This window comes from Xenopus laevis, chromosome 4S (genome assembly GCF_017654675.1).
Source record: "Xenopus laevis strain J_2021 chromosome 4S, Xenopus_laevis_v10.1, whole genome shotgun sequence".
Lineage (NCBI taxonomy): Eukaryota > Metazoa > Chordata > Amphibia > Anura > Pipidae > Xenopus > Xenopus laevis.
The window spans coordinates 113182994-113205209 of NC_054378.1; the positions used below are offsets into that span (position 1 = coordinate 113182994).

A 22216-nucleotide genomic window follows, 5' to 3' on the forward strand; every position below is an offset into this window, starting at 1 on the left:
TGCACCAAATCCAGGATTCTGTTCGGGATTCGGCATTTTTCAGCAGGATTCAGATTCGGCCAAATCCTTCTGCCCAAACTAACCAAATCTGAATCCTAATTTGCATATGCAAATTAGGGGCGGGGAGGGAAATCACGTGACTGTCACAAAGCAAGGAAGTAAAACATGTTTTCCATTTCCCACCCCTAATTTACATATGCAAATTAGGATTCGGCCAAATTTTTCGAGAAGGATTCGGGGGTTTGTTTTTTTGAGAGGTTGTGTAACACTACGCTTTGCTCCGCCTTTTCATCTCGTCATGTGACTTCTATTAGCAAGCTTCAGGAAGCCGTTTGTTTCTTTTGTTTCCTCATGTGACAGAAACTGAAGTAAATCCGCAGTAGGTGATACTGAATTGCAATTACCATCATCCCAAGATGTCAATAAAGGCTACTGGGTACTTATGAAGTGCAATAAAAGGGGGAAAAAAGTAACTGAGCAAAAAGGAGGGAAAAGATGTATGGAAGCTGGGCAGGTCTGGACTGAGATTCAAAATAGGCCCTGGCATTTCAGCTATACAAAGGCCCAAACAGCACCTCACCAGCCCACTAAATACTGCCTGTCTATGGCAACTTACAGCAGCCCCTCTGGCATTTGCCAGAACCCACAGATTGCCAGTCCAGGCCTGAAGCTGGGAACAGAATGGGGTTGATGTGAGGGAATTGGCAATGATTACTGAGTAGATAACTGAGAAAGCATTATCATGGCTGCATATATATCTCTCCTCAGGAGCTGCTGCAGAAAGCAGAGGCCTATCAGGGCTCCCATCCTCACTGAGGAACAGCACAAAAGCCCGGATTTGTGGAAAGGCCACCAAGGCTCATGCCTGGGGTGACAGGATTTTAGGGGGCGGCATGCTGCCCAACCACTCCCACATTGGTTCAGAAACACTAGGGATGTGCAGGAGATACAATAGTTTTTAAATTTCCTGTGCACCAAGCCCCATTGCTCCGGTCCCGATGATGACAATTTAAGTGTATAAAAGAGATGGGACAGGGCGATGAATGTCAGCGGGCCTAGGGGCGCCTGCTATGTAAATCCGGCCCTGACAGCAAATCTACTTTCCAGCCATGATAACATCATGGCAGCCTCCCAAGTCCAAGCACAAACCATTGCATACCTCCCAACATTTTAAAAAGAGGAATAAAAAGATTTGCAAAATGTGTCAACATTTTGGCCACGTCCATGTTTGTGACCACGCCCCATAATTACCTTGCTCATTTTACTAAATTTGGCAGGTTATGAAAGTTTGAACACATTTCTATTTCTCCAAGAGACCCGGTCATCTTAAATTGTTACAACTGTTTCTATGCTTATCTTAAATTGTTACAAAAGTGCATCTGCCACGTATTCTGGGCTCTCTGCCAAAAGTCAATTAAGTTTTATAAACATTGTATTTTTTTCTGGCTATTCAGTGCAGGAGATCAAAGAGAAAGTCGGGACATTTTAGTAACAATTCGGGACTGCGGACTAAGCTGTCAAAATAAGGACTATCCCGCAAAAAACTGGACAGTTGGGAGGTTGTACCTCATTTTTCTCCATAAGATTGCTCACAACAACACATTTAGTCCCAACCAGGCTACACGACTCAGCTTAAATTGCTATTGTCATCACTTTAATGCTATCGAATAGCAGAATTAAACAGGGGCCTGTCATACCTACAGGCCCCATTATGGAGATCAGCAGACTTTGCACTTACAAACATCGAAAACCGACAGTTGCATAAACACAATACCAGGAAATAGAAAAGCCCACCAAACTCAAGTAGTCAAAGAGGGTACTAGAAAAACTTCAATTTCAAGGAGAAAATGTATGCGATGAATTCCTTTTCTTGCAATATCCATTTGTGACCAGGAAGAGAGAGAATGAAATCATTTGAATGTGTAATAGAGACGGCACATTCATACATTCAATGCATTAATGGGGATTTTGGTTGCAAATCCCAACAGTCTCTGCTGACAATCTTACATTCAAGTTTTATTCAGCCCAAGAACCATAAATCTGCATTGTAAAACTTAATATGCGGTTTTCACATGCACACACTTCCGTCAGCGGCATATGGCAAAATATCAATTCAGATTTTATGTCGGGAGAGAAGAGCCGACCGGGAGGCAAATAGCACCACGCTGGAAATGAATGTCTCACACATCCGTGCACATTCAAGTGATTCCCTAATCCTCACCTCCGACTATTGATTTATATGCAGATGTGCAGCCTCTAATGGAAGAGGTTGTGGCTAATTTGGTACTGTGCTGGGCACTTTGTGTGTTCCATTGCTGGTTCCAGAGTGGCTTTAAATGGAAAATAAGCAGGAATTTAAAAAAGGTTGTTCACCTTTGAGTTAACGTTTTGTACGATGTAGAGAGTGATATTATGAGACAATTTGCTATTAGTTTTATTTTTTTTATTATTTGTGGTTTTTTGAGTTATTTAGCTTTTTATTAACCAGCTCTCCAGTTGGCAATTTCAGCAATCCGGGTTGCTAGGGTCAAATTACCCAAGCAACCATGCATTGATTTGAATAAGAGACTGGAATATGAACAGGAGAGGACATGAACAGAAAGACTAGTAATAAAAAGTATCAACAATTATACATTTGGAGCCTTACAGAGCATTTGTTTTTTAGATGGAGGTCAGTGAACCCCTCATTTGAAAGCTGGAAAGAGTCAGAAGAAAAACGACAATTAAAAATCTATAAAAAATAATACCAATTGAAAAGTTGCTTAGAATTCTATAGCATACTAAAAGCAAGGTGAACCACTCCTTTAATTCTAGCCCATACATCTCTCTTATTCAAGGAAACAACTTGCCATAGAAGCTATGGAGTCAGTAACAATTTAAATCAGGACTGCCCAATCCGCAGCCATGTAGCTACAAGTACCACCTAAGGGGTGCAGTTTGGCAGAGCTCTCCCATAGGTATAGTAAATAACATTCACCTATCAAACATCAGAGGAGGGCCCGTAATTCAGTGTTCTAAAACCCACCCCAAGTGCAGGACCTTTAAACTAGGAACTTACAATTTCCACTTCAGTGTGTCTTTCCTAGAAAGAATCTTTCCAGTCTGAGAGTTTGAGCCCACGGAACCAGAATCCTAAGGGTATCTTATCTACAAGCAGTTATATGCCTGGAAATGCACATGAAGATATTGACTGGTAACTATATGCAGAACTGCGCCTGCATAACTAGCCCTATGAACATTACAAGCACTAGGAGTTAGAAGTGTGTGGGTGACTGCAGACAATCCAGACTGGATTATTAAACTCTTAAATGATACAGGGGCCAGCATCAATACACTGGAAGCAATGCAGCTCAGAGGCTTTGAATGCAGCATCAAGTACATTATCTATTTGTGGAGAACAACATACTGCTGGAGGCATATAAAATAGGTTAAAGGCTCCAGGGAGAATGCATTAGAAGCACAAATTTGACGTGCATTGATTGGTATTTATTACACAATCAAAATGGCTATTGTCTTTAGAGAGCGAGGTACTGCCTGTAACCAACACCCTTAGGACAGCACTTTTGTATTCACCGGGCCAGATACTCGTGTTATCTTTGTACATATATACAGGTTATCATAATGATCCTCCTTTGTTCCTCTCTGCAGCCCCCTGCTGATCCCACCATGGGCCCAAGCTGATTTATACACCTGCCACTAACCAGCATTGGGCACCAATCCTCTGCGCCTGCACATTCTACTTAATGAGCACCCCTTTTATAACTAGTCTAGCAGTACACTGGCAGCCATATGGCAGCTTAAATACCAAGTCTGCAGAAGAAAATCTATTGCTAAAAACCAAGACCAACTCCAAATAGCATCTCAATGTCCTAAATAGGTCATACTTAAATATAATAGCTAAGTAAATGAGTCCTTTAAAAGTGCATCCAAAAAATAATTGGTCAACAAAAGAGAAAATCATTGTCCATAACTTCACAGAGTGGGCCTGGTAAGTGTGACATGTAGACCTACACGTGAATAATAATAACGTTTCAGACATGTCCAGTCTGCAGCTGTTGTTCTGCCAGCCATCAGCCTGCAGACTTTTTATTAGATTAGCAGGCAGTTGCACTTTGCCCCAAAGGAGGGCAGTAGAGCACAGATGAGGTTCAGCTAACCCTTAAAGCTTTCTAATCAAGCACCTTAAGGTCTCCTAGCTGCTGCTGTGCATGAATACAAACTGCACCTTCAATGAAACAGTCATGCCTGCGTAACAAAAGTGTAGTAGTCACGCTGCAGCCATGTTTTCTATAAGCAAACACATTACACGGGAACCAAGGCAGGAGAACGAGGAATGGTCTCCTGATACCCCCACCCCTGCAGATCCAGCAGTTCTGGCCTATTTTTCGGCAGCTGATGACCTCAGCTCCCTGTGAGCAGTTTGGGGCCAGCAGTAACGTAAACAGTGTCTCTTCGGAGCCTGGCTGCAATTCATCATCATTTTATCTGCACCAATTTAATTGGATCCTATCAAATCCTCCTGATTCTCCCTGTACACTTTTAAACGTGTCTGAGAGCAAGATAAATGCGACAACGAATTGCGAAGGTGAAAGTAAAAGGGGAGGGCGACTTTGAGGATGAGAGGGAAAAAAGAAAAACAGATCCTTTGCTATGTGCGCATCTGAGACTGCTACAAGCAAATGCAATAGTTTGCATTGGATGTTCCCATATTGCACAGGAGGGCTAACCACCAAGCTCAGAACCCCGAATGCCCACCTTATTTTTATGGTTTGAGTGACATGCGTAGGGGGAAAGCTGAAGGGCAGCTAACGGTGAAATACAATAACAGAATGGGTAGAAGATGCTAATGCCAAACACTGAAAGCTCACGTAAAGGTGGCACTAGCCAACCGACAAGGCACCCAAGCGATCGAGAGAGAGAGAGAGAGAGCATACAGACAGGGACTGTCTGATTGGGCCAAATTTTTATTGTTCCAGATCTTCAAGCAAAAGTCCCAAAAGATCAAACTGAACAAAAAGTGAAAAGCTGCTGCTCCTTTCAGTTCTGCATCGGTTGACAAAATACGCACCCGCCTGCACAGGGTAGATGAAATGTTTGGCTTGGATACCTCAGGGGGCAATTTTGCATTCCCCTTTGTTTTTTCTTGCATCTAAGGAGCACCATTATTTATGCCCATATAGTAGCTTTCCACTAGAACCATAATCTCTAAGTTCAGAGTGTATCTTTTGTTGTCATTAAGATAATTACCAGTTAAAATAAGGCTAGTAAAGATTCCAAGAGAAGTAGCTGCAGCAGTAAAATGAATGCTGCCTGTAGGGATACACATCATAGGATTGCCTCAGCATAGTTATTCCTCAGCACAATGGAGCAGAACTGTCCCTTACAATGTGTAAACGTGGCCATAAACAGGCCAATATAAGCTGCCGACAGATGATGTGGCCCTGTATTCTCCTCCTTGTGATCAGATCATAGGGCCCTAGGACCTCAAGGTGGGCATATCGGGGAGAGATCTGCTCATTTGACAACCTCACCAAACAAATGTATCTCTGTATGTATGGTCAGCTTTAGGGTATTCTTACCACTGTCGTCTAGGGCCTACTGTACTTATCTACCAGGTATCAGAAAAAGCGTACACTAGTCCTTTTCCTGAAAAGGGAATCTGTATTTCTTCTCAAGTTATTTGCTGCTGCTCCCAACATGCTGGGGGTCCGTTCTAACATTTCTAATGAAATAGTCAAGCCTCCCCACTGAATGTAGTGACATTTTAAGCCATACGGTGCTGTAATTAGATCTTTATACACAAGGGATGTGCAACATGAAGCCCACCAGCTGTTGTTAAGCTGCAGGCTGGACATTGCCCCCCCCCACCAAAATATATAGTACATTGTTAACAAGTCAATGCAATCTGGAGAGAAGGAAATAAAGCCGTGAAGCCGTGTTCCATTTTTGTCCATTGTTTTTCAGGCCTTTGAGAGATTGTGCAGCAATGCAGCACTTCTCTGGCAGTTAAAGAGTTTATATGGCTTTAATGGGTGGATGCCACTCATGGGCACTTTATAAAACACCCACCCTCAGAAAAAGAGCAGGGAGAGAAGTGCTGAGTAGCATCCACAGAGCACTCAGAAGGGAAAAGAAGCAAGCAGCCTGGAACAACATCCGTCCCCAGAGACACCTTGTCCATCAATACATTAGATCTGTATTTTCTTGGCTGGAGAGCTTTGCAAACACAATTAATCTACTGAGGTTTGGCTACGTGAACTCGTTTCATAGATTTCACGCTCCCATTGACCCAGCTTCTGTGCTCTCCTGCACTCAGCATGGAATCTCACAGGGACGCTGGCTAACCTCCTTCAGCTGCTTCGGCACAAGGCCGGCAAACACATACATACGTGCTTTTAAGCACCGACCAGCAATGCCCCCGCCAGCACAGACACACAAGGTAGGATACAGTCCCAACAATGCACAAACAGCGGGCAACATACAGCCAATGCTGGTTTCTTGTTGTTCTGCACTTATGTGTGTTGGACACATACACGCAAAACAGCATGAACCCAGACCAACAAACAAACAAACACAGGGCAGCATCTACCCGCTCCACGTAAAGCTGGCCATAGATGTAAAGATTTTTAAAAGATCTTTTCGTTATCGTGAGACCACGATTATCTCAAAATGATTATTTAAATGTACGATTTGTCCATCAACTAAAAAGAACATTTCATGCGATAGTGCCAGGAAAACAGAGGGTAGCTGCCTGCTTAGCCCTGCATACATAGATAGATTGCACTGGGACCGATAACATTTTTTTTAACCTGGCCGACAGATGTCGGAAGAAAAATCATAAGATGCACGATCGTTCAATTCCCACTAACCTCACGATAATTTAACGGTTTGGTCAGATTTCACTGAAATCTATCGTTCAGCAACGAAAAATCTTTGCGTCTATGGGGACCTTAACAGGTTAGCAAAGCCCCGATAACATCCATATTTTAGGGGCTCTTCACTTGGACTGATCAGAACCAGAGTAGCAGCTTAGGATAGAGCAGACTGTTCATAAAGCTTTTATATCCTGCAGTAAAACCTCCTGCATGAAGCATTAAAGTGAATTTTATTTAATAACTCACCGAAGTGTTCTGGCACTGGATGCTGGTACTGTTGAAGCGCAAGGCAGTGACCCGAGTCACACTCCCAGGGATATGGAAAATACACTCGTAGTTACGTTGACCAGACTGGGGTTGCGGGAGGTTCTTGGCAGTCAGTGTGATGGGCTTCACTACCCCAACAGGGATGTAGATCTGGGAGGAAGGTAGAATCTGTGGGCAGTCCTGCAACAGAATAACAGATGTTAGACCGGGAATCCGGTGGCTCTACATTAGTGATCCCCAACCATTGGCTCATGGGCAGCATGTTGCTCACCAACCCCTTGGATGTTGCTCCCAGTAACCTCAAAGCAAGTGCTTATTTTTTATTTCCTGGCCTGGAGGCAAGTTTTTTTGCACAAAAAAATGCAAGTCCACATATGGGCTACAAAATAGCCAATCACAGCCCTGTTTTGGTACCCCTAGGAACATTTTTCATGCCTTTGTTGCTCCCCAACTCTTTTTACAATGGAATGTGGCTCACAGGTAAAAAAAGGTTGAGGATTCTTGCTCTAGATAAACACAAGATCTAAGGCCAGCTAAGGCAAGCCATTGAGAATAATACAACTAAAATCACTTTAGCCATTAGTCTTTGGGTCACAATCAGACCTAAAAGAGTCTATGGCACACAAAGGCAGAGAAGTGACACTTAACTGCTGTGAGTGCAGACAGCTTGGCTAATGAATAGCCTGGAACCTTCAGATACGGATACAGGTATTGGATCCCTTATTTGGAAACCAGTTATCCAGAAAGCGTTGTATTCAGGGAAGGCCATCTCTCACAGAATACATTTTAATTAACTAACTGAAATGTTTAAATGAGTTTCATTTTCTCTGAAAAAATAAAATAGTACCTTGTAATTAATCCTTATTGGAGGCAAAAAAAAAAATCCTATTTGGATTATTTAATATTTAAATGATTTTAGTAGACTTAAAGGAAAACTACACCCCCCAAACAATGTAGGTCTCTATTAAAAGATACTGAGTAAAACAGCTCATGTGTAAAACCCTGCTTCATGTAAATGAACCATTATCATAATAATATACTTTTCTAGTAGTATGTGCCATTGGGTAATCAAAAAAAAAAATTGCCATTTTAAAAAATAAGGGCCGCCCCCTGAGATCGTAAGATTCACTGTGCACACATACAGACCACATGTAAGGTCACATGAGCCAATTAACAGACAGAGTTGTGTTTTTTGCTTCCACACTTCTTCCTGTTACAGTTAGTGTTGTAGTATTTCTGGTCAGGTGATCTCTGAGGCAGCACAGAGACCATCACAAAATGGTGGTTCAAGGCAAGAGATGTAAAAGGGCAATATTTATGTAAATATATATTCCAGTTTGGTAAGATTCTTTAATATGTCATTCAATTTGATATAAACTATCTGTTGCTTAAGTGTTCATTTTGGGGGTATAGTTTTCCTTTAAGGTACAGAGATTGAAATTACGGAAAGACCTCCTATAATCACAGGTCTAGAGAATTCTGGATAACAGGCCTGATACCTGTATTATTCTTTCTAGAAACGGTGTTGAACATGTGCAAATGTGTGGTATTTCTGACCCTATAAATAAAAGCTGCAGCGCTAACAATAACATCCCTTTAAATCTTTATTGTGCAAGAGCCTTAAGCTGGCCATAGAAGCAAAGATCTGATCGTACGAATCAAGGATTCGTATGATTTTCGGACCGTGTGTGGAGAGTCCCGACATTTTTCGTCCAGCGGAGATCGGTCATTTGGTAGATCGGGACAGGTTAGAAAATTTCTCTCGGCTGCTGATAATATCTCTGCATGTATTGCCGATCATACGATTTTCAGAGGGAGACTGTCACTAGCTTTGTCGGACATAACATCAGCTGATCTGTTCTTACTACTTTATTTGATCGGAATGGTTAGTGGCAGGTCGGGAGATTGCGTCTGTGGCCAGCTTTATCGTAAAGAGTCTATGAAACGGGAGGGTGAATTGCTCATGCTTATCTAGCTCATCAATCCAATTGTATGAGAGCTTCTCAATAATCCCATTTACTGGCTTAATGACAAGGTCTTCAAACTAATACGGCTCCCTAGATGAGTGCATACATATTTATGCACATTAACGTTTAACGCAGCTGTTTATTGTTTATATTAAGGTATATGATGGCCACAGGAGCATCGTTAATCTAACCAGGGGGTGGAATAGGTTGCGGTCTGCGCAGTACAAATACCATATATACTGCAATGGAAATCACTCAGTAAAGCAGGAAATACCTGCACTTATTGTGTATCTAGAAGAGAAATTACATCTATTTTACAATGAAAGCACAATTTATATTTATTTACCTTGAACAGACAAGAGAACGTGAGAACTTCACTTACTGGGCCTGCCTTTCTGAATATGGTTTGGAGCTGCCATACTGATACTGCGAACTATCACTGTAAAGTAGTCACTGCTTATAAGGAGGGCTGTTTTTGTTGATAAAGCTGAAATGGTACTGTTAGCATGTAGTGTAATTTAAAAGGTCCAAACTACAGTGTCTTGCTAAATTAATCTGTCAATCACGGCCTAGCTTGCTGCAGCAGAATATGGAGCGACACCATTACTCACTGCTCCAGGCTTGAGTGGGGGCCTCCCCAGACGCAGCACTGGTATACATAGCAAATTCTAATGTCATGCAAAAGCCCACAGGATTTATCAAATGCAAGCTGGGCATTCTGGCACAAAACAAACTAGTGGCCTTCATGTCAAACGAATACAGTTGTTCCCTTTGGAGGACCTGCTCACGTTGCATTCAGGAGCAAGGCCTCAGCTGAGGACAGCAATATGGCAGCTCCACTGGCAAGAATAAATAAATATAACATTTATAATTCAAAAATAAGATGCTGCTGGTCCTTCCCTGACTTCTATAAAGCATCTTTGCTTGCATATTCTGTCTTCTCTAGTAAAACTCCATTGTTAATCACCAATAATTCTTATCGCCTTTCAAATGTCCCTTATCGCTCCAATATCTCTTCTACATCAAACCCACATGGGGTGCAGCCTTGGGCAACTGCACATTAGTCACATAAGAATGCTTCCATTGCCAATAAAATCCCAAGGCCATATGTATGCAATAACACATGCTAAATCTGGGTATACATTCCCCCCCCCCCCCGAGACCTTACCTCTGACCAAGTCTTAATGAAGCAAGTCATAATTAACCAACCGTAATGAGATCATTATAAAGCCGACCACAGGATGCTGGCTTTACCCCCAAACCAATATAAAACCCCAATGGGAGTGCATGTAATTACACTGATCGGAAATAACAGATGAGAAAATAAAGTTCTCAGTTGTCAAAGTTTTGTGTGATGTGGGTTCTTTAGCTTTGGTCTGCCTATTGTTTGTATAAATACAGTTTTATATCTCATTCTCAGCAGTCTGACTCTTAAATGTGCATCTGATTAATAAATGATGCGTTTTAATGAATCGCTATCCATCAAGATGCATTAAGATGGGATAGGTTAGTAACAAAAGCCTGGGAATGGGGTGAGCTGAAAATCAGGCACAAAGAAGAACTTCACACTGCGAACAGTGATGTCCAACAAAGGGTATCATCTCTTGCCAGGCATTCAGTATGGTGGAGTTATGAAGTCCTTAGTGGGAATTCCTTGCTCTAGAGTCAAGACAGCCACTGACAACATCTATAGATATTAATTGTAAATATATACCAGTCAATACTGTAAGATAAGGAGACACAGGATAGGGCAATCCATGGCTATTGCTTCCAGGTCTATACATGCCAATACCATAAGTTACAGAGAGACAGGGTGAAAAAATCTATTGATTAAAGTCTATATCAGTCAACCCAATAAGACTGGGAGACAATGGTCACCATGATCCATGGATATTTAGTTCCAAGTCCCGGACTGGCAATCTGTGGGTTCTGGCAAATGCCAGAGGGGCTGCTATCAGGTGACATAGAAAGTCACTATTTAGTGGGCTGGTGGGGGCTGTTTGGGCCTCTCTGTGGGCTGATTGGGCCTCTAAGTACCTGAAATGCCAGGGCCTATTTTAATTCTCAGTCCGGACTTGCCAGCCATTAATATAAGATTAGGAGACACATGATAGGAGAACCCATCACTATTGCTTCCAAGTCTGTACCAGCCACTACCTTTCAATATGGAAGGGCTGTTGTAGAACATTTACTGTGAGGGACATCATTACTATAATCACTATAAAAGTACAGGGATAAGGGGATACTGACTCTTGTTTTACATTTCTAAAATGTAATTCTGGAGGGTGGTACATTTCCATAAAAATACCAGCAAAGCCACCTGACTTAGGAAGTCCGAATGCTGTCAACCCAAGTGAATCCGGTCCTGTGGATGACTATATTAAAGACTCTAATCCTGTTAGGTGAGCTTGCCTAGTTAGTAACCTAGTAGTATAGAAACACAACACTTTGGTCTCCTGTGATAGACTCCTTCAGATTTAGATCAAAAAGGTCTATGGAGCCCCAAAATACTGCAGGTAGGGTCAATGATGTCTGCTGACTTTGCAGCCATACTGTATTCAAGGCTGTTCATTTTCACTACTTCCTCCACCTGGCGGCTGAATGCAGAATCTGTTCATATTCAGAATTTATGTTTTTAAATATAAAAATGAATACAAAATATGAAATAGGATTCAGTGCCTTTATATCCATAATTGGTTGATTAACCTGCCTTTAAAGGTGAGTGGACCCTAAAGCATCACCCTGTTCCATCAGCGAGTCAGTGGGCATGCTTTTCACTCAGCGCTCGCACATGTGCAGGACTCCATATTAGATTTTTTCTGAAGCCCTGAGCATGTGGTCTCTCTTCGCCCATATGTTTATGTTATGATCGTGTGCTTACTCGCTGGATACCAGAACGAAGCGGTGTGGATTTCATCAAGCTGTCATTCATAGGCAAAGTAGATTTTTTTTTTTTTACAAGCCCAATATGTTCAAAATATGTGAAAATAATTTAGCCAACCAAATGCAGGAATTCCTCCCTCAAATTTTTTTTTGTCAGTTTATTCAGTGTTACGTATCAAACACACACACCAAAATTCTATATGTTGTAACGGCGGTGCATTCATTCTCTGGTCCCTCCAGCTGCTTCTTGGACTACAATGCCCAGCATCCCTGGGAGGTACAATCACAGCTGGAGTACCATAGTCCGGATACAACAGAGCAAGGTGAAATGAGTGCAGCCCGTTGGCCCACATGGACTGCTTTAGTGGGGAAAATACCCGGCACAATATTCAGCTCTATATAACCCTTTCTTGGCCTGGCAAATAGCCGGAGCACAATCAAAAGACAGAATGAGAGAGCGTGGATAGGAAGATATTGAAATGCACACACAGTTGACAATGAAAAACACATTTTCCCTTAGGGCCGTTCCAAGCAGCAGAGATACAGTCTGATGTAACGTGCAGCCCCAAATTGCTGCCTGTGCCCAATACAATGTCCCCAAGAGGGACAGGCCAATAGGCCTAAGTATGGGGGAGGACTGCTCAAGGGTAGCTAATTATATGTTTTCATGAACAGGAGACTTGAAAGCAACAAAACATGTGGGGGGTCCCAATGGGGGCAGCTATTTCAGACAGGGCTGTGTGTGTGCAGCAGGTTAACTACTTCTCTGCCACAAGACTGTTGGCCATACTGGGAGCTGCTTCCCATCTAAAGGGCTGCCATACTGGAACCACCCATTGAAGGCACAACATATTATTATTACATCTGACCTAATTTGTCTTTTATTTAACAGGAAAGAAGAACAAGGGTGTGTAATACACAGGTATGTTATTATGGCTCCTTAAGTGGGTGCTGTACTGCTAACACACACTCATTGGCAGTCTCTGGCCTTCACTTGTGCCCCATGGTTGGCTCCATTCCATCTAAGTGCCAGCTGTGCTAGATGCAGGTTGGATACCGCAGGTCCCTGCACATTAATATTCTCCCTGATAGACGGGAACATAAATCTAGCTCATTGCAAACACCAAATAAACAATGGAAATGCAGTCTGAACAGCGGCAAAGTGGCACCTGCGGGACCCGCTCTGGGGAGCCGACGAGGAATGAGCCATCACCAGACGTTATTAAGTGGGCTACAATTCACTTGCCTAATTAACCAACTCCCTGCAAGAGGTAGAAAGAGTGAAAGAGTGTCTGTCTTATGGAGGCTCATTGGTAATTTAATGACTCCCGGGGAATATAAATGGGCCCAACATTTGCTGCCCTTTCTCTTTTGTGTTTTATTCACTCTCAAAAAAAGACGCGGATATAGTGGGGGGGATAATGATTTGCACAAATCAGGATACGGCCATTCTACAGCCACTATTTCTTTTTTCTATTAGATGTTTCTAAACCAACATTAATTGACAGTGTTGAGTTTAGAAGCAGCGTCACTCTCTCCCATTGGCATGGATGGGGATGTACGGCAAAAGTTGGTTGATAACCTACTAATGCCAACACAATGGTGCCTTTCTTGCAATAAACAATAGTAAATGTTGTTCAGGACCGAGGAGTAGGTTACAACATTATAATAATCATATAGCACACATGCCACTGGCATAACTTGCAGTGATGGGAGCCGTACCTTTGCCCTGTTAAGATTCTACCTTTTTCCAGCCATGTAAAGTCAAGCACTGTGATTGATAGGAGAATTAGACATGGCTTAGGCAGATTACTTTGTAGCAGTGTTCAGCTATAGCAGGTTATATATCACCTAATAGCCATTAATAAGACCATCCACACAAATCAGTAATCATGGTTATGGTTGTATCTTCCTATTGACTTAGTTGCTGGGATTATATTGGAAGTATACTGAGCAAAAGAGCAAAACAACAAACAAGTTACATGGCAAACACCAAATTAATAAAATTGCAAGGGCTTGCCCTGCTGACTAAACTCCAGTGTGCCGGTGATCCTTTTTTTACTTCCTTGTTTTGTGACAAAAAGCCACGAAATTTCCTTCCCTATCCCTAATTTGCATATACAAATTAGGATTCGGATTGGCCTGGCAGCAGGATTCGGCCGAATCCTGTTGAAAAATGCCGAATGCCAGTCTGAATCCTGGATTCGGTGCATCCCTACCTATAATACCAGAAACTTTTCCTAATCTTACTCCATGAAACAGATAACCTTGCTCCTCACCAGAACATGCTAGAACAGTCCAACTATCCAGAGGCCTGAGGGGTCTCTGTTAACTTGAATGGAAGAGGTAACGATCGTGTATAGACAAACCTGTCCCTTTCCCCAGCTGCGATCTTTGTCAGGTTTACAGATAAGGAGAAATTCATTTTACAGAAGGCTCAATTGTTTAGAACAGTGGCATAAATTGATGGTACTGGGCCCCACAGCAAATTATTTTTCAATTTGTCTAGCGATTGACCTGTTTTACAATATTTATTGAAATTGTATATGAATTAGGGCCTCATGGGGCCCTTTACCTCCTGGGCCAACCTGCAGCCGCAGGGTCTGCTTCTTCTGTAGTTACACCCTGGCTCAGAAAAATTGGAAATCTAAACTGCTTTAAGTTTCAGTGTTGACCTTCTTTAGTGCAGGAATTAACAAAAAAAAAAAAAAACTACACATTGTTTTAATTAAATCAATAGCAAAATGCACAGAATATATCTCAAGCTATATATACTGAATTCATGCTGAATAACACGAAACAGTGCGTCTTTAAGTCTTTCTGTAAATGTCAAGTTTAATCATATCCTGCCAATACAGGAATACCCTCCCTGATTAATACAGTACTGGTCACAAGTCCGTATTCTAATACCGAAAAAGTGTCTCATCCTGAAAGTATGTGGGACTGTCCAAAACAGGAAACACCTGAGTATAATGTGCGCCCCCACACACGCGTATCGGTGTAGGTAGGCATTTAATACGCAAGCATGATTGCATGGCGCTCTCTTCTAAGAATCAGTCTGATCCAAGGAAAATGTTGAGCTCTTTTTTCTTACCAGGCCAAGACATAGAGTAACCACTAGTTTTATGGCTCAACGGCAGCCAGGAAAATGTTATGCATCATGCACTCTAAACACTTAGTCCTAACTCTAATAATATAAAGATGTTTCCCTTGGCCTCTTCCAATATCTCTGGCCCGGCACATCTTTGCTGACCTGCTCTGACCCTGCCATGCTGTCAGCATTATTCCTTCTATGGATAATTCTTGTTGCCCCTAATCATGGCTCTTCTGACCTTTCACTGTTAGTATGCTTTATATCAGCTTAACAAGGCTGCTGGGAGTCTGACAGATGTACAACAGCTGAAGGCCCATAGTTTGGGTTGTCGTCATGTAGCCATGTTGATCCACAGGCCCTGACCATAGGAAGTGGTATATACTGAGTAAAACCTTTTTTCTCAGGACCATAACCTACCAAAGGTTGGAGAACACAAACCCTGTACATTGGTCGGGCCACCCACTTTAGATCTGTGCCCCCCACCACCCAGCAGCTGCCTAATTTGTGGTTTCTGTTTATATGCCCACACTATTAGGCCACAGGGGCTGCAAGCACAGTCAAAAGGAATATTTATGGCTTGTTAGCAAGTTTTCCCACACTCGGTTTACCATTTTTCTCTTGGCAATACCCCCATTATAAATGTTTGGAAACCCCATTAAAGATGGCTTTGAAAATAAGACCTATTAAATGATCAGCAGTCTTTTAAAGCAGATTCCTAGAAGAACTTATAGTGTGTATAGTTATGAACTGTGACACTCTGTGCTCTATGAATGGCAATGAAAAGGTTTACGCGCAAAGACATTCCTTAGCTCAAAATAGCAATGGGTCAAGATCCCAACTTCCTGGGCCGGGCCAGCAATATGGACTTGGCAGGAGTGCATAACCACGCGTTTCCTCCCGTGCAGCTGTTTAGGTTACGGAATTCTGTTTGGGTTTCCAATAAGCAGTGAAGTGACATTGCACTTACAGTATCCCTCCCACAGAGACACGACCCAGCAACCAACTTAGGATCCAAACTGGTTCCCCAGAGACCAAGCTGTGCGTGACTTCTCTATATTACACTGCCCACCATGTCTTGTTGCTTCTCAAATACATCACTATGGAATGCACTAAAAGCTGTGAGGAGCTGCAGGAAAATGCCATATACGTAGGACATTTGGCAATGCAAATTATTCTGCTAAATGAATATGCAGATCCACTTGCCCTTCTGCCGCCTCTGTGATCGTCAGATATGGAAAGAGTAAAAATAGCTGCCTAGATATTACGAAAAGGTTAAAAAGGAATCAAGTTATACATGGCTCGGTGAGGGAGCAATGCAACATGGCAGTGTGATTTATTGGCAAGTTCATTTATGTAAACAAATGTGGAAGCAGGGGGAATTGATAAGAAAAAGAGAAGGGTGTTAAAAAGAAATCCACATGGAGATATGATGAGAAAGGTGGATAGGGTCATGCACAAGGGGTATGGGCATGTACAAAGGGCTCGAGAGGGCACAGATGTGCACAAAACACAGCAGAGGAAAAGGGCTGGGTGCAAGGCGCTCCACGGGGCATGACCAGAAACAAAGGCATCGAGAGGGCATGGCCACGCATAACAGGCACAGAATGGACACAGGCCAAGCACAAAAGTAATGTGTGGGAAGGACAAGCACAAGTGATACAAGAGGGCAGGCTAAGCAGTTAATAGGAAGGAGGGCCCAATAAGCTTTGGGTATGAGGGTCTAGATAAATTTGGGGTCAAGAGGTGTGAGGAAGATCTTGAACACTATTGCAAATAAACAAACCATACTCCTTTAGTCAGCACACATGCTCAGTGGCAGAGGCCGCCATATTCATAACAACATCAAAACGAAGGAACAAACTGAGCAAAAAAGCAGCCAACTCAATTTAAACCCTTTTCAAGCACTGCTAGGAATAATTTATCTGGAACAAGCAGGGAGGGCAGTGTAAATACTCTCATGTGAAAGGAGAATATGTTCAATGGGTTACCTGGTGACAACGTGGCTTACAGGAAAGCTCTGTTCATTTGCCACAATCACTTGCCTGCCGAGCGGCAGATAAATGGCTGGCATTTCCTCATAACCCTCACTACTGGCAAAAAAAATAGTCCCATTATTTGAAAATGTATCCCCCAGCATTTCAGAGTACAATAAAAATAGATATGAAAAATGCAACCTGAAAAATAAGTCTGCAAATGGAAATGCAGATTGGGAATATTGTACAATCCAGGCGCCTTGATGTTTTACGGACTGTCAGGCTTCCCAATAAATATTCCACCAAGTTCCGCTCAGACACTAACATGGCATCACAGTTGGTGGCATTTGCGTCATTTTGGGGCCTGAACCCACAATCTTGCTGATTTCATCTCCCACAGCATTACAGATGTGAAAAGATGAAATCAGCGGATTGTAATTGATAGGCATCCATAATGAAACCCAAGCTGCTGGGAATTTACTACATTCATAGATGCGTGAGCCAGTTTATATTCATTGGCACACTATATAGGTCACGTATTGAGCCCTGCCCCTGAATCTGTACCATACTGTACTGGCCCAGTATTACATGCCCATTAGTTTGCCTCTGCCAAGTTCATGCAGTCGCCATGTCCAAGATTGTGATATCACCAATCTGTACAGCCCAGAACTCGCCATCCATTTGATATCTTCTGTTTTACCCCAATTAGACTAAACTCGCCCTAGACCGGCAATGCATAATTTGTGGCGCCCTGCTGCTTCTAAACTACAACTCCCAACAGATACTGGTAACAGGAATTAAGCAGCTACGTCACATATAATGCCTGTTTTGTCAATCTCAACTGCCAGTGTTGCTTATGGGACAGACCAGATAATCTTTCCTCTCGCTCATATTAAAACATCTCTGTTTATGCATTGCATTATTTTACAAGGGGGATGTGATCTCATGAATGCCACATTTTTAAACAAGGCTCCCCGTCATTAGCCGTTTCAGCAGATAAAATAAACTGTGACTTAATGTGCAAAGCCTTTCCAAAGCTCAGTTCCAAGGACTGTCATTGGGCAGAGAATCCTTCCAGTGCTCTGCAGTATTAGAGAATAATACTTTCCTATTCTTCTTCTGCTAATAGAATTTAAACAGTGATCTAACACACTGAGAGAATCAATACCTTACTTCAGCAAAAGAGTCTCTGCATTCAGCAGTTTTATATGGGAGAATACAGTCCTAATGGTCAAATCTAAGGATAGTAGAAGCAAGCGAGGAGTTCCATAATCATATAATGGCAGGTGACTGCAGTAGCAGTACCAATATTTCTTAACATACACATCTCAACGAGTCATGTGATAAGAACTCATCATGGACAAACATCACATTTTATCACTATGTGAATTTGGAGGTGCTCCATGGCATTGGAGTATTCCAGAACTGCCCCATTTTAATAGTAATATGGAAGCAGTCATTGTCAACACTGGATAAGGAAGAATAATGTGTGTCCCTTAAGGTGAATACAAGACTGGAAAGATGGTAGATATAGAGATTGAATGAAAAATAATAATAATGGAAAGAAAGAACCTCTTCACAATGTAGTGTTTCTGTCTAGAACATTATCCCTTCTATGGATAATTCTTGTTGCCCCTAATCATGGCTCTTCTGACCTTTCACTGTTAGTATGCTTTATATCAGCTTAACAAGGCTGCTGGGAGTCTGACAGATGTACAACAGCTGAAGGCCCATAGTTTGGGTTGTCGTCATGTAGCCATGTTGATCCACAGGCCCTGACCATAGGAAGTGGTATATACTGAGTAAAACCTTTTTTCTCAGGACCATAACCTACCAAAGGTAGAAGAATAATGTGTGTCCCTTAAGGTGAATACAAGACTGGAAAGATGGTAGATATAGAGATTGAATGAAAAATAATAATAATGGAAAGAAAGAACCTCTTCACAATGTAGTGTGACCATCAACTTAGCCTCTCATACAGAAGCTTTGGAGTACAACAACCCAGTTCCCGTTGGGGGCTACTGCAAGTGGGACCCCATGGGCACCGACGTGGACAGCCGGCTAGAACTTTTCGGTAATATTAAAAAATGCACAGGGCCTACGGGGTTATAGTTACAAGATGCAGATGGCACCTTCTCTGTCCAGAGTAAGCAAATAGGTCTCATCTTCTACTGCCATAGTAAACCTTCTTCAAAAAGACAAATATGTTATGTTTCAAACACTTTCCAGCTGTTGCTAATTCGGCTTTCTACCTCCAAATGGGCTCTCTGGATCAACTGCTTTTGATTAGAAAATTACTTTACACACCAAATGTAAAAAACAGCCCTTTTTAAATGCACTTTTACTTTTTAGAGAAATCATATAACAAACATGACTATCGGTAAAAGTTAAATAATGGATTTCTCTCCGTTCCATAAATACTGTGGATGGAAGAGGTTTACAAAACAAGCCTGGAGGAGGGAGATGATCATTTCGCTTGCTGGAGCTGAGAAGGAACAGAAGGGCATATACTATTGATTTTATTTTTGGAGTGTACCTTTTAACAAAAATTACTTCTCTCTTTTCTCTTGTGTGAGCAGGAGGCTGAAATGCACCAAGAAAAGAAGAAAAACTGAAATAATGGTGGAGACCACAGGTTTTAATACTGGTAATTCGGGTGCACTTGCCATTTTGTATTGGACAAACGAATCAGTCAGCAGGTTTAGTTAATGTGCAACTCTTGACATAGATAAATAAAATATTCAGCTCGGCATTTTATTTATCTATTTAGTATGTTTGCATTTATTATCATTGGTGGTACCCTGCCTTGCTGTACAATGAAGAGAGAAACTGAACAGAGAGTTTGTGGTTTTACTGAGAAATCAAACATTCACAGGTCGACCAACCCATGGTCTTTATTAATTATGCAATATCTATAATGATTTGGTCAGGGCTGTGGTCCTCTTCTAAGAGGTCTGCTGGGCCCTTATCCAACTGGTGGTCAGATCAGCCCAATTTATAATAGCCACAACATCTGGAATGTCTGTCCAACAACAGCATATTCTGCTGTATGAGTATCTTAATATAAAAGAGAAAAAAGGGAGGTCAAGATAAAACATCTGATAGAGAATCCACTGGCATACCAGCGAAATCTTGAAGCTTGGGTTCTCACGATTTAGAAGAGGAATAGGCAACCTGAGGTTTCTTAGATTTTGCTGAAATACAACTCCAGCATGTATTAGGAAAACTTAAGTAAAGGGGAAAAAGTGATGAGGGAATAGAAAATCATATGAGAACTTCCTGAAACAAGAGTAAGCAGCAAAAAGAGATAGGAGAAGGATGAAAAGGCTGGAGGTCAAACAAGAAGGAGGATACAAACACAAGGGATAGAACCAAAGCTCAACACAAACTGCAGAGGGAGACATAATGTAACAAAGAACAAGAAACTTGATTCCGACACCACTCCCCTCCCAAAATCAATTTTTTCCCAATTTATACAAGTCACCTTCCAATGAACCGAACCTTAATATTCAAATAACCTTCACATAAGGGGCCAGTCATGTAATCCACTTAGATCAGGCTTTTTAGTAAAGTATGATTCATTTCTTCATTTCTAATTGCAAGCAGTAAAGACGTCTGCAGGGGAAAAAGTAAGAACTATCCAAACATTCATCTTTACTGCACCCAGAACAGGGCTGGAATCTTGCACTCCATCATACAAGTGTATGATTCCTTCTAATGGTCTACCATTCAAACGGCGTGGTCAGTAGAAGAGTAGTGATTAAGAAAAGCCGGTAATGGAAGAATTAACAGGAATTAACAGGAAAATCCCCCCTTAATAAGCTCGAGGGCACATGAGCTTTATCTATTCCTTTAAAAAACCTTATTCTAGTCAGCTTCACACAACTCACTAGATAAAAAAATATGAAGCTGAGCAGTTAAAAATAAGAATTCATATAGATCACACCTTTGCTTAAAGGTCAACTAAAGCCTTGAATTGAATATCAGCCTAGCGGTTCAGCAGCCATTTAGACTTAATGACCAAGGCTTCCCCATCTTGAATCTCGTTAGGCCATCTTTGGGGTGTCAATGACAATACACATGCTCAGTACATTGTAGGCTTCTGTAAAGCTAAACTTAGGGGGTCATCTGAAATCATCAACCCAAAAATGAGGTATGTCTGTCATAGAATGGGTTGATAATTAAATTCTGATGCAGGATATACTGGTGTAATAGGCTTCAAATTGAATAATAATTAGCCTGCATCATGACTTTTATATTATAAATATTTACTGTGAATTGCGTGATGGTCCCTAAGCTTAGATAACAGACAACATTCCAGATCATGTGGTCCCATGAAGATGGGGAGAAGCTGGGGGCATATTCGTTGACACAGATCTTCCCTGCAAAAGGGTAGTTATAAATGTGGGCTGGTACAGAAGCTCAAAACACAATGTGTAGCATTGCTAGCCTACTTCTTTGTTAAGCTTTAGTTCCCCTTTAAAGGTTAAACATTTACCACCTAAATCCAGGTATCTGTTTGGCTGCTGGATAATGGAGCACCCTTCTGCGGAAGGCTAAACTTTAATCCTCGCTTTATTTACAGATGTGCATTTCAAGGCAGACAAGTGAGCTCCTTCCATTCAAACTCCCACCTAATCTACAGCTTGCTGAAGCCTTTATTGCCAACACATTTGGTCATCTGTGGGTGCTGGAAGAGCTTGTCAGGCAGACGAGCAGAATAATGTCAGTGAAAACTACCTGGAAATATTTTTTGTGGATTGGTTCTGGACACATCATTAATCACTGCAGAATTTCAGCCTCTTTTCCGTGAGGTTCAGAAGGTTCTTTCCATGTAATGCATAGAGAACAGCAAGAAGTCTGATGCTAGCGGCTGGGGTCTGCAGGTATTTGGAATAAAGAGATGCTTTCAGCGTAGCCCTGTTAACCCAATCGACCCCGGGAAATACTGCCATCAAAAATAGTTATGTGGCTTTATTTATTTTAAGTTACAACATGCTCTTCTCACATCCAATTAGAGCTGAAAACCCATGTGTTCCATATGTATTATGTATACACGTGGGAAAGAAAGGGTGAGCCAACAGAGGCCCCTGAAACCCGTTGAGCACTACAGGCAAGAGTATCAAGAATGTCTAGTAGCCATGGACAGCTGTGCAT

The 22216-nt window shown here is 41.9% G+C and overlaps 1 protein-coding gene across 1 annotated transcript in view; it reads right to left on the reverse strand.

Annotated features, from left to right (window-relative positions):
- The window catches only part of plxna1.S (plexin A1 S homeolog), a gene marked incomplete at its 5' end in the record, with an annotated part of 250346 nt that overhangs the window by 51119 nt on the left and 177011 nt on the right, over nucleotides 1-22216 (reverse strand). Inside the window, 1 exon segment of the mRNA NM_001094988.1 lies at nucleotides 7122-7322. Coding sequence (NP_001088457.1) covers nucleotides 7122-7322 — 201 coding nt within the window.